Here is a 12,966-nt window from a genome sequence, read left to right as displayed (position 1 = left end):
GTATATCTTAGTTTAACCAGACCACAGCTGATTAACAGCTCTCCTAGGGCTGGCCCGAAGGATTAGATTTATTTTTACGTGGCTAAGAACCAACTGGTTACCTAGCAACGGGACCTACAGCTTATTGTGGAATCCGAACCACATTATAGCGAGAAATGAATTTCTATCACCAGAAACAAATTCCTCGTGTTCTTCACTGGCCGGTCGGAGATTCGAACTTGCTACCAACAGAGTGGTAGCTGAGAACGGAACCCACTCACCCAGCGAGAAACTATTTGCCTGCTAGTGTGTGTGTGGTTGAGTCTAGTTTGATTTACAACATTATTGAATGTCACGTTTATTTTCAGTAAGCTCAGTTTCAAAAAGTTTTCATTATTATCCTCTGAGCTTGTGTATTCTGTTAAGGTGTTACAAGGTCTCACTGCTTAATGACACAAGCCTTTGGTTCATTTTTCTTTTTCTTTTATTGAATTTATATATATAGTAGCATCTATTTAAATTCTGTCTCTTCCCTTCCCACAGGTATTAATTTTCTGCATGGAAGCCAACTTTTATGTGAAGGTATCAACAGTAAGAAATGAGGTAAAACTGAATTTATCAATACAAATTTTATATCATGACAGTACACTGTACAGGCATGGAGCACAGAGAAGATTGCCTTCATGTAGGTGTAGCATTTGGCAACATGAATATGAAGTATTAAGGTATACCAAAATTTTCTGTTGTTCTGTAGTTATGGGGGTTTTCACACAGCCACAAATTGGAAAGTAACTTACATTTGATCTGTCTATACTGTTTATTACAATAAATTTTGCTGAAATACCATAAAAATGACCTAATCACAAACCTTCCACCACAGCACTAGACTATACCTGCAAAAGAATTCAGTAGCCATGTTAACATGGTCAAGCTCCTCCAACTTGAGAAGCCTGTGTCTCAAACAATTTTGCTTCGAACTGTTATTTTACCTTTTTTAATAATTTTAAGTGCAACTGACAGCATGTTTGTTTGTATGTCCAAGCAATTACATTTCGGCAGATTTTTCTTTTTGTTGATGGCAAAAACAATTAAAATTGTATTTTGCAAACAATGGTATCCATCAAGATTCTACCTTTTGGGGTAAACAATTATTACAAGAGCTTTGTAACATGTTGATTTCATTAAAGTAAAGCATTTGATGTAGGAAGAAGCATTTTTTTATTGAAAAGAAAAAAAAAGATCACAAGTGGATTACTTTGGATAAAATATCCATTATTACTGGTACAAATTCTATAGCTATATACCTATAAAGACTTTTCCCCTTAAAAGCACTGCAAAATCTGTATAGAGGCATATTAACCCTATCCATAACATTTGCAATTTTAACTATCCATCATGGGGCTTGGAAACAATTTACCTTGGGTAACAAGGAACAGCTATTCAAAATGGCTGAGAATTCTATTATGACAAATAAAGAAAACAAACACATTACAAACAAAAAGTGCAAATACTGTACACTTAAGAACACAAGTTACAAAACTGGTGAAATGACATTATAATTGAATTACATAAAAACTTTTTATCCATTGAAACCAAAGGATGACAGTGTAGTAGGATGAATAAATGAAGGAGGAAGTGCATGCGAGCTCTTTATAAATATGTCTTGGTATACCCTTTCAAGTATTGTAAAGCAAGGGATTGTACTTCATAAAAATACCATAGCAATCTACATCTTGGAAAACAATTTATAAAATATATTAAAAATGACAACTCTCATATGGTTCAATATTAGAGCAATAAAATATTTGCCTACGGAGTGCTGGAGAATACTTACTGACACATGTATATGTAGATATCAGCCACGATGGAATGGAAACAGTCGATGAATTTTTGGACCTGAGAATTGTTAAAAGTGCGACTACCTTGCTACTTGCAGATATAGGAGTTGTAAGTCCCTGAAAAATATCAGTTAGATATCTCAAAATGTTTAAAATCGATAAGTATCAGAGTCATAGTATTAAACATATATAACTGAATACTGTAAATAAAAATAATACAAATGTGTGGGAAACAGAATTATGGGACAGCCCAGAAAATATAAAATGAAACAAATGAATGAATCATGAAATTTAGGCTAAACACCAAGCACCAGGGCATTTTCAGCCATTCTGTGCTCGAGACAGTGAACAGGGATTTGAAGTGGTTGGAAAGCAAGATAAAAAGAATCCTAAGAGAAATCAGCCTGCAAAGAGAAAGATTAAGAGAGATAAGTTATAGGTGTGTATATTTTATTCCATGTACAGCGTGTGATATAGTGTACCTGGGACAGACTGGGAAATCTTGTTGCATAAGGATTTCCCAGCATCTATCCAGCATTACCAGTCCATACGGAAGATATGGTTTGATTATATCCATACTGAGAGCCCAGTTGAGATTTCTATAGAAACTTTATTTTTCTTATATACCCTTTTGAAGACAAATGCCTTGTGGTTACAACAGTCATGCCATACAAGGCTGCATTAACGGAACCCTTGCTTTATGGATTCGGGATTGACTCCAGTATAGAAGTTGTCACTTCCCTTCTGCAGTCTTTTGCTCTAAAAAGGCCCACTCCCAAAAGGCTTCCAATTACTTGGTTCCTGAACAAGGTGCTTAGACTTCTATCAACCCCTCAATTCAGTGGACCCAATACAACCACGATGCACAGGCTACAAGAGGTGATCTTCTTGATTGAATTAGCATCAGGAGCTCGTATTAGTGAACTGGGCTCTCTTAGATGGGGACGATGCATCACGCAAATAGCTGACCAATTATTATTGTCCCCTGGCCCATCATTCCTGGCCAAGAATATGGATCCTTTAAAAAGGAAATCTATTCTTATAAGAAAATTCAATTTAGTAGACAAGACATTATGCCTGGTTCAAGCCTTAAGGTTTACCTAGAGGTCACGGCAAACACCCCAGAAGGTCCTCTTTTCCTACACCCTAGCACAAACTAACCACTCTCCCTACAAAGACTGAGAATGACTGTAGTGTTTCTCATTAAAAAGGGAAATCCACACACTTTCCATAGGTCACGTGATGTTGGGAAAGTAAGTACGTCTTTGGCCTTCTTCAGAAATGTCTCTGTCGAAGGAGTCTCCAAATGTACAGGTTGGTAATCAGTTAAATTATTGCCACATACTCGAACAAATTCGACTACAGTGTGTATCAAGTAGGTGACATAGTTAGTCTTAACTCCTAGGTGCTGCAGCAGAAAACCAGGGGTCATATTGACATAAGTTCATGTATAGTTTCTTGTTCCATGGTATCAAAACCAGGGGTCATATTGACATAAGTTCATGTATAGTTTCTTGTTCCATGGTATCAAAACCTGAAGAGTATTTGGAATAAAGAATGGGGCTTGAAATCTGTGGCTTGACCTTGGACCGGAAATGTTATTTCCTTTGGGGTGTTGGGATTAAAAAGTGAGAACTTAAGCCTTTTTGGCACCTGTCAATTTCTTTATAAAGCTCCTTGAGGATGAAACAGCGACTACGCTATCAAAAAACAGGTTTTGACGTGGGAAAAACCTATTTTTGGTAGTCGCTGTTGAGTCCTCAAAACCCTCCTGCTTCCCTGACAAAAAGGGATATTTGGGCAAGGGATCAACCTGCATTGACCAACAGAGAGTAATGGCTCCTTGGTCTTTTAACGGCCCAGTTGTAAACGAGGGCGGATATGCATGCGCAATAGTCACTTCTCTTTCTTGCAGGTTCTTTTGACATTGGAAAACTGGGTTCAGCTTCGCTGAAAATAAGGGAAAGTGCCCTCTTATCTTTGAGTCCATTATATACTCCATCACGTGTTATAATGTTAATCATTACGACAAAATACCTGGCCAAAAGACCAACTAGAGGAGAATTCTTTGAAATTAGTTTGGTCACCATGGAGCTCTGGTAGACCAAGGAAGGTAACTCCTTGAGGACTCAACAGAGACCACCAAAAATAGGTTTTTCCTACGTCAAAACCTGTTTTTTTATTCGTGATTGACGAAGGTCATGCAATAAACTGGAATGATGCAATGACATTGTATAAATCTAGCAATTTACAGACAGACTGATAATAAAATCATGTTCATTGATAAAATTAATAAGATGAACCTCAGTCCCAGATTTTATGAAGATGATAATGTTATGAAAAATTAAATATTTAAAGAACCATAAGTTAGAAGAGCCTTTACCCTCGTAAGACAGCATAGTTAGGTAGTAGTTCATAAATTACTCTTCATAACAGTGGGCAAATTGCTGTAATACCTACTTTTGTAAATACTAACAGACAGTTGACCTTTACTCTTGCTTATATATTTTACCTTTTCTTCTTTCTATTACTGTGATCATGTCTTCATAAATAAACAAAAGCTCAGTGTCTTGGAATTTTCCTTTCACCTTTCCTGCGAGTGCTTCTACATACCCAAGACAGATGATTTCTTAATGTCAACACAATTCATCGTCAGTATTTCCAGGGGGAAAAATAAGTTTTGGTAAAGCACAAGAATCTCATGGCTGACAAATTACTTTTGGACCTTTGCATGCCAAATGAATTCATGTCGTATAATCTAAGAGTTACAGACCAGGTTAAATTCTTAATTGCACTCTGACTTGTAAGTATGACCTTGACCTCACTCTGCACATCAGCTTCAGTGGTGGCATATGCATGCCAAAAATGAAGTATATGTCTCATACTTCAATGTTAGGGCTAAGATTAAATTCCTATTTGACTTCCAAATGCAAATCTGCCCCTTGATCCATCACATAGAATACTGAATCCAAATCTTCTATAGATTGTACAAATAAAGTCTGAATGGTTATTTTAAAAACCATAGAATCATACTGTTTTGAATACATCTTTGACCTTAGCAGACAGATGGACATACACAGTGAGAAAGACAAATTATCCGAGGCACCTAGGAGGGAAACCAGGTTGTTAAACAATCAATTCACCTAAACCCAGCTAGATTTCCCCTTACAGTAAATGTCCATAAGAGCATTAGTGGAGATCTAACTGTTTCAGCAATTTTGAATTTTTATATTGTTTATTACACGATCATCATCATTCACCTGTTATTGTTTGGCTTTCAAACTGACACATACTAGAGATCAGGCAGACTGGGCACAAGCAAGTTTACGTTCCAGAGAAGGAAGTAGATGAAAAGCGCTTACAGCACACTTCAGCTGCTTTTTCCCAACAATATCCTCTCATAATTCTCTCCAAGGGGGAACTATTCAGAATCCTCCCTAGAGGGATGGTAAATTGTCAGTAGCAAAAACTTTACAAAGTGTTTTGGTCCAAAAAGCTGCCCAAAAGGAAGACTCCCAACAAACAAACCCCCTTCTTAAATTGTGTGACAACCAAGGAGAGGTGGACAAGGGAAGAGGATGACATTACAGAAGCGCTCCTACTGGAGAAGCTTAAACGAACAATCCATACCTACAGAAACCATAAGAAAACATCCATCTTGCTGCCCAGGAAATTCAACTATTCACGTGTTCCTCTTTTCACTGTCTTAAGCACTGAATGGCTGACAATGTCCCAGTGCTGGGCTTTATAGGCTAATGTTCATAAATTAGATTTTGTTTCTCTGACATACAAACCTGAAGCCTTAATGTAAAGACAAAGACTTAATATCTTGTATGAACAATCATACAAGGGCTACAATAAAGTCAAATAGAAGACTTCACGTAGCCATAACTTACATATAAGTATAGGTTGCCAAAAGCAAGAGAAACAAAGATGCTCAAATCCTTGTTACAGTACCCGTGACACAAAAAACCACAATACACAAGAAAAAATACTTATAATACTGACAATACACAAGAAAAAATACTTTTAATACTGTAATAACTTTCAAAACCAAAATCAAGTTCTTTACCTTATCAGCGATACAGACGAATCAAGAAAGCAGAAACACAGGTTAGGGTTAAGTGTCAGGTGAGTGGGCGGTGGCTCCCATCCCTTCACCTACCTATCTCTAATTTACTTCCTTGTTACCAAGCTTCAATGACTGAACCAGCTTGCACCCAATGTGTGTCCTTCTAAGAGACTTCAGGTTTGTATCCTCATAGGAACATGTTTTTCATATAACCCCATTAATCATAATTGAATATCTTTTTCCCTTCCCCAATCTTTTCAGTTTCTTGGTGGATATGAAAAAACGATGGGTAACTGAGTCAGGAGGAATGGCCATACAATGTTCTATAAATTTTTCCACTGGGTGTTGCATACACACTAAAATATTATACTGTACTGTACTTTCTTATTTGATTCTGGCAAGTCTCCTCCTTTGTTGTTTTCAAATGTATTTCCTGAATCAATATTCAAGTTCAATTTATGGAACGGGATCAATAAAGAAACCTCATAAAAAGATTATAAAGTTACAGATTGCTAAGCAATGAAATCCAAGATATTTATCTAAATTCATCCATTAGGATCCCCTCCTACCTGAAAAAGCCCCAGTTACAACATGGGGTCATCTCTTTCACCGGGCTAACCTATGGATATATTGTACCTCAATTTCCTTGAAGGCCATCAACCTGTTATGATTGGACCAACCAACTGGAGGAAAGCATGAAATACCTTTGCTTCACTCGAACATATCAGGTACTAAAGTTCTATAGGGGAAAATTCTTGTAATCCTATAATAAACTTGACCTAGTTCTATGCATCTTACAAAGCAAATGATATCTGTGTTAATGCCAGTTTCTAACAGAAAAACCTTCTTCAAAAGAGAAGACTGAAATGAAGATGAGTCAAGCGAGAAAAGAGAAAAGGTAATCGTTCTTAAGTCAAAGATATAAAGAAAATTGCCAGCAATGGTCCTTTGCAAGAAACACAATAAGGCTGTAGGTACAATAAAACTATGGCTTGTACTTATGTATAACGTACAAAAGCTTTCACTGCTATAACGGGTGTAAATAAATAAGTATATCTTGATAAACCTTTCACACATCAAAAAAAGCTCCTTAAATGTATTGAAAAATATGAGTGGAAGATTCTTGACTTTTGAACCAAGATGCTGCCTAAAAAATTAAAGAATGAATTTGCTATAAATCTGAACATCAAGTAGCAATCTATGTACTTTTTATTAAAAAGAAGCCAACTAAAGTTCTTGCTGTCTGCTAGGCATTATTCATAATGAAACAAAATATGAAATGAAAAGTAAACAAAAACACTTACCACCAAAGTTGTTATCAATGCATGAGGAAGCATTCCTGAGGAAATTGCATAAGCAAAGTATGAAGCTGCAGCTGCTGGGAGAATAACAGAGGGAGACAACATGCCATTGAAGGAAAGAAATACTGCCAACATAACAACATCTTGAAGAACCATGAGTGGATACTCAAAATAGTTAATGAGGGGGTATGCTGAATATATGTTGTAACTCAGCATAATTGTATAACTGAAATAGAAGAGAGAAAAGTCATTCAGCTCACAGCACCAATGAAAGCACAGTCAGTTCACATGGTCATTCATGAGACTGTAATTAGCTGGAAAATATACAATAAAATGACGAATACATATTTCAGCAAATAAATACTAAATACTGTAAATCATTCCTGCAATAAATACATAAATCAACTATCACATGAACAGCTTATATAATCAAATACAGTAATTAACATTTGTGAACACTAATAAAGACAAAACAAGTGCTTAGCAACAATTCTTGTGGATACAACACATATTTCAACTAAAATCAGTTACTTGATTAATGCAAAGAGCACCTACCATATCACTGAGGGTAGCAATTCAGTTTTCATTGATTACCCTGCTAGATGTGATAATGTACAAAGATGTCCTTTATACTCGACCTCATTAAATTAGACACAGAGCACTGCAGAGCTCCTGAGAGTTGCCTTAACCTGGTCTAGTGCTTGCTTTCTGTCCTTACATATTAAAGGCTTGCACTTGAAGTCTCCTTTGGTATTGATACTGAAGAAAATGTCACAAAGTCCTTATCTGCTTTAATCACTGGGACACTGATGTACTTACTTCAGTATGTTTATTCCCTATTATTTGTTTTTATGAGGGTCTAGGCTCTTTAACACTGAACAGTCACTCTCACTAACATCTCTTTTCCCCAATGAACTTTCAGATGCCTTCATATTGAGGTGAGTTGCCACTTTCTGGATTTTTGAAGACTGTAGCATCTTACAGCTACCACTGCATACAGTAAACAGCCAAGGTTTTTCTTTTTCCTTGATATTATGTTACCTACATAGTTTTTTTTTTTTTGCTCACAGAAATATTGCCATCAATTTTTCTCCCACTGACCATTTCATCAAACTGCAAGCATATTAAATATTAAAATGGCAATTTCTTTATGCAAGGAAAGAGTCACAAATGCATGTATTTTACATATATTTTGTCTTCTTTGGGTAAAACAGAACCAACATTATTTACCTGCACTGAATTTACATCCAACAGCCACTGTCATCATTCCACCTTTCCACTAACCAAGTATCTTACACATCTTTCCAAACTCCAAGTTTGTGCAATTATCTTCATTTGGTGACAATCATGAATATGTAACTGGGGTTCTTACATAAACATATACTGTACACTGTTATTTATTACATTATTTTTGCACAAATATGAAATCTCATGAATCATATTTTGAGAAAATCTCACGAATGACTATATTAACAAAGATCAGGAATTAATATATGAGTGCCAATATTCAAGGATGACTTTTTTTTCATTGCAGCTGTACTTATTTCAGGCTGCCAATGAAAACCTAACCATGCTGGCTATTGAAAACCTGTTATGATACAGCTAGCAACTGTTGGAAGAGCTATGGCCTGACAATATCATAAGTCTGATGTCTTTAAAAGGTAAAGGTGTAAAACACAACAAATATTTAAAGTAATTTGTATTTTTCACAAGTATAAAAAACAGAGCCTTTCATGTGAGAGTATGACTTGCAAAAGCGTGAAATGGTCACTGAAACTGGATAACAAGGCACAATAGTTATTGGAGGTAGGGGAATGAGGTGGGGGAAACCCACCCCTTACCTGCCATAAGCCGATGCTTTTTCCTTCAGCATCAGGAACTACGTGGTCTGGCTGTGGTGGGCTTAAGATAAAAAGGCTCTGGTTTGTGTACCCTGGAAAAATGCAAATTACTTTAAAAATTTGGCATTTGTTCCCAAGGAAATACAAACCATCACTTTCATGTAGAAGACTCAATCCTTAGGTGGAAGGATAGTCTTTTAAGAATCTGACAAGCCAACCCAAAATGTCTGAACTTGCATTCTATGAAAACTCAGAAGAACCAGACCTGCATAAAAATTGATTGTATCTCCATGGGAACAAAGACTTTCATTGAAAAAGAGAGATATGGACACCAGGAATAATGGCTGCTTGGGGCTCTTCTGCCCTTGTGCTGCTTTCCAATGCTGGAGATTTAATTAACCAATCAGAGAAACTAACAATTTACAAGTCAGAAAATCTAAAGAGAAATGAACTGATTTACCAGTAAGAGGATACACTGAAATGATTTACCAAGGCATGGATGTGCTTTGCCAGTCCTCACTCAGTTTTCCAGATAGAGTAACATTCTAAACAGACGTCTCCTCAAAGATAATGCTTTAAGCAACCCTACAGGCATGGGCAGCAAGTCTCAAAACTTTTTTTTATTTTATTTGCTTCCCAACACCACTACTCTTTTCTGACCTCTGGACCTAGGGAACATCTCTCAACATGAGCTAGGCATAATTTCTGGTAGCTGCCTTGATAGAGCAATAATGAGGTACTGGAGACTCCTTAATATTAAGAATTTCTGACTTAATTGGTAGTGCTTGCAATGAAGCCTAGCTTTCTAGGTTAAATGCTGTCTGAAGAAAGGTATGGCCTCCATATGTAAACAACTACAGACTTTTCTTCCTTTGAATCCATAAGGATGTTTTAAGGTTGTTACTTGAGGTCAGGTTTGATGAAGAGGGTGTTGTTGACCTGCCAAAGAGTCAGTGAGCAACTGATGTACAAAAGGCTGATGACAATACAGGTTGCTAGAGGAATGTTGGAAGTTCCCGAGATGTTCACCACCAGTTGCCTTTAGGGCAATCTTCTAAGGTCTGAGGATGCCATTAACTGTTTGCCATGAAGTCAATCCTTGGAGTTCACGGAGCTGCACTATTGTGGCTGCACTACATGTATATATATGGCTGAACATGGTGATGTTGGAGAACAGTTAGTATGAAGAACAACTCGTATGACATGTCTGGGACACACTGGTCTTCAAACCTCTTCTCAAATATCATCCATTCCATCTTCACCCATTCATCCTGCCTCTCCTTGACCTTCACTTGGAGCTATCCCCACATTCCTTGTCCCCATATCAGTCAAATGTCCAGAGGCTTCCCCCCTCCCTACCAGGAATGGTTCAACCACTAGCCTAACCCCAACAGACCTCCAATATAGTTGTCATGAGAGCTGATAACTCTTGACAGTGACAACAAAAACCCTCATTTGAATGGGAAGGGGAACAAACATAGATCATGGTGAATACAAACCATTTTTATTTTTTTTTTACAGTACAGTATTCTTACTTAACTATTTCTTCATACTTTGTTTGGTATTCTGAGGGTCATAAAAGACATTCGTTTGTATTTGGGCAAAAAAAATTTTCATACAGGAAGTAGCTTACAGTAACTTCAAATGTAAGCCTATTTTTTTCACACAAAATACATTTTGGAATACAAAACTTTCCATTGTGATTGGTCATCATGGAATGCAGGCTAACCATAAACTCATGGTTTTTAAAACCTTAAAGGACTTTCCACATGTTTTGTTGAAATTTGTTGCAAAATATACACAAAGTAAGCATAATAAAAGACATCTTAAAATTATCTGTGGAGAGTGACAGACTTCTCTTATATACCAAAAGCTTCTGACAATAAATGAAAATCCAAAAAAAACTTGATGCAATTTAAATATTCTATTGTATAAGTGCACAATCTCTCATTTGAAACCACTGGACTAAATAATACAGTAAAGTATTTGTATTTTACTGTAAGCACATGCTGACCATCAAACTATTAAAGTAAAAGTCCTAATTTTATTTTCATCTCAATCAAAAATTAACACTAACCTGCTAGCTATCCTTGTCAAAAGCATCCATTTATAAACAGTTAATAAGGACAAATTTTTGTAATTTTCTTGATGTTGTTTTTATAGATTATTTGATTAACTAGCAGTAAATATGTATGAGAACTGTTTATGCATTTTGAAGTCGTAAAGAAACAATGACATTTTTCAAGAAACTGACAGATATATGATAAAGAAACATGAGTTTGTTTTGGCTAACAGAAAATTACTTACTATCATCATCAGATCAATTTTCTTTTCCAACTATCATAATTTCAGATTATTCAGTCCTGATAAGTTACAATAATATCTATACAGGTCTGTCACAATCAGTCCTAATGAAATCCTATCTTAATTTCTTTGTGATACAAAAGCATATCACAGACAGGCATACTATGGCATTCCACTAACACAGTAGCTATGCATGTCTGATTCAAATTCCTGCAAGTTACACCTCTTCCAAGGTTTATCAAACATTTTACTTATTCCACAATTTACCTAAATAAACACATAAAGGGTTTGAACTACAACACTTGCCTTTATTCTTATCACATGCATCGGTATTCATATCTCACACCAAATACTGGGTAATTGTCATCAGAATTCTGATCATCACAACAAGAATTACCATAAATAATGTTATCAACATGATGATAAATAACCACCCAGCCCTTCTTATACTTCTCTTCTTAATTTCTATTAAATGTGTTCTCTTCATAAGAAAAACTGTATTCATCACAAAAAATAATTTACACTTCAAGGACATATTAAACAAATGGGAAGGTATACAGAAAATTAAAAGCCTTTGTGGAAGTAAGTAAATTAACCGCCAAGATACATGAAAGTCAAGGGAACGCACACGAGACCAGAAATACCTACATATAAACGCAACCTTGCCAAGTCACTTAGGTAGCTACTTCCTAGGCTATGCCTAACCTATAAGGTCAGGGGCTTTTCCCTTCCATGTGTTCCCTCAGCTTACTGTAGCCTCCAAAAGTTACTGTAGCCATGGTTAGTTTAACCTAAATGAATCTGGTATAATAAAGTCATTCGTTGTTTATTCTTGATGCCTGATGAGGTTATTTATGGTTTATGCTGGCTATCTAATGTGAAGGGCGTAATTCCTACCTCCTACCGACTACTCAACTAGCCTAGTTGACCTAGGTTGGGGTAACTAACATTACCTAACCTGATACAGCAAATACTGCAGAGTATAGCATAACCCAGGCTTACGGGAGACATCGCTTTGGTCTCCCCCCTTGTGTCAGAGCCTAGTATCTCATGCAGAGATACTGTGCATACTAAACGCTAGAATAAGCTACGAGGAACTTATGCTAGTTCGGCTTACCTCGTCAGTTCCAATAGCAAGCTGGCTAAGCTCAGACCCCTAGTTGATTTCGCTTTAATAATGGTATGGATCTGTGGAATTTTCATAAAACCACACAGGCCTATCGTCGTCACATCACAGAAGAGTTTTATGATATTTACTAAGGCAGACATGTTATATAACAGCGGTGGGAACACGGGGGACAACAATAAGCGGCACAACAACTTTCGGGAGAGCTGACCGGTCGACTGCGGCCGCTTCTGCTAACCAACAACGTCGGTAAATAGCGCTCAGAGGCACACACTTGAACTTGACAGCTAAGTTTCAGAAAGTATCGTCCGCATTTTTCACGTCTTTTTTCATCAGCGGTTCAGTAAAGATCTACTTTCCTGTATCTGGAATATAACAGCAACGATTTGAAAGCAATGTTTACACTCATTATTAATTCTGCATTCTTCAAGTGCATTCCCTCTCGTACGAAGAATTTAGGAAAGCGGTCGCGGAATAGCGTTAAGTGCCACCTGACCCATTTGTC

The 12,966-nt window shown here is 36.7% G+C and overlaps 1 protein-coding gene and 1 long non-coding RNA gene across 3 annotated transcripts in view; one reads left to right on the top strand and one right to left on the bottom strand.

The window, feature by feature from the left end:
- The window catches only part of LOC136838700 (uncharacterized), a 25,076-nt gene extending 22,679 nt beyond the window's left edge, over nucleotides 1–2,397 (top strand). The window contains exon 4 of the long non-coding RNA XR_010853087.1: nucleotides 523–2,397. This is a non-coding gene — a long non-coding RNA (uncharacterized lncRNA). The remainder of the gene's footprint in view (nucleotides 1–522) is intronic.
- LOC136838697 (solute carrier family 66 member 3) overlaps nucleotides 1–12,966 on the bottom strand; it is a 24,076-nt gene extending 11,110 nt beyond the window's left edge. Inside the window, exons 1-3 of one of the 2 annotated variants that reach the window (XM_067104102.1) lie at nucleotides 12,453–12,966; nucleotides 7,194–7,416; nucleotides 1,814–1,934 (exon numbers count right to left, since the gene is read on the bottom strand). In XM_067104102.1, coding sequence (XP_066960203.1) covers nucleotides 1,814–1,934; nucleotides 7,194–7,416; nucleotides 12,453–12,604 — 496 coding nt within the window. In that variant the 5' untranslated portion in view covers nucleotides 12,605–12,966. Of the gene's footprint in view, nucleotides 1–1,813; nucleotides 1,935–7,193; nucleotides 7,417–7,745; nucleotides 7,793–12,452 lie in introns of those variants that run through there. The other variant, XM_067104103.1, reaches the window with a different exon arrangement.

Source organism: Macrobrachium rosenbergii, chromosome 5 (assembly GCF_040412425.1).
Source record: "Macrobrachium rosenbergii isolate ZJJX-2024 chromosome 5, ASM4041242v1, whole genome shotgun sequence".
In the NCBI taxonomy this organism is placed as follows: Eukaryota; Metazoa; Arthropoda; class Malacostraca; order Decapoda; family Palaemonidae; genus Macrobrachium; species Macrobrachium rosenbergii.
The sequence above is the reverse complement of the archived record's forward strand: the minus strand, read 5'-3'. Positions and strand labels throughout refer to the sequence as shown.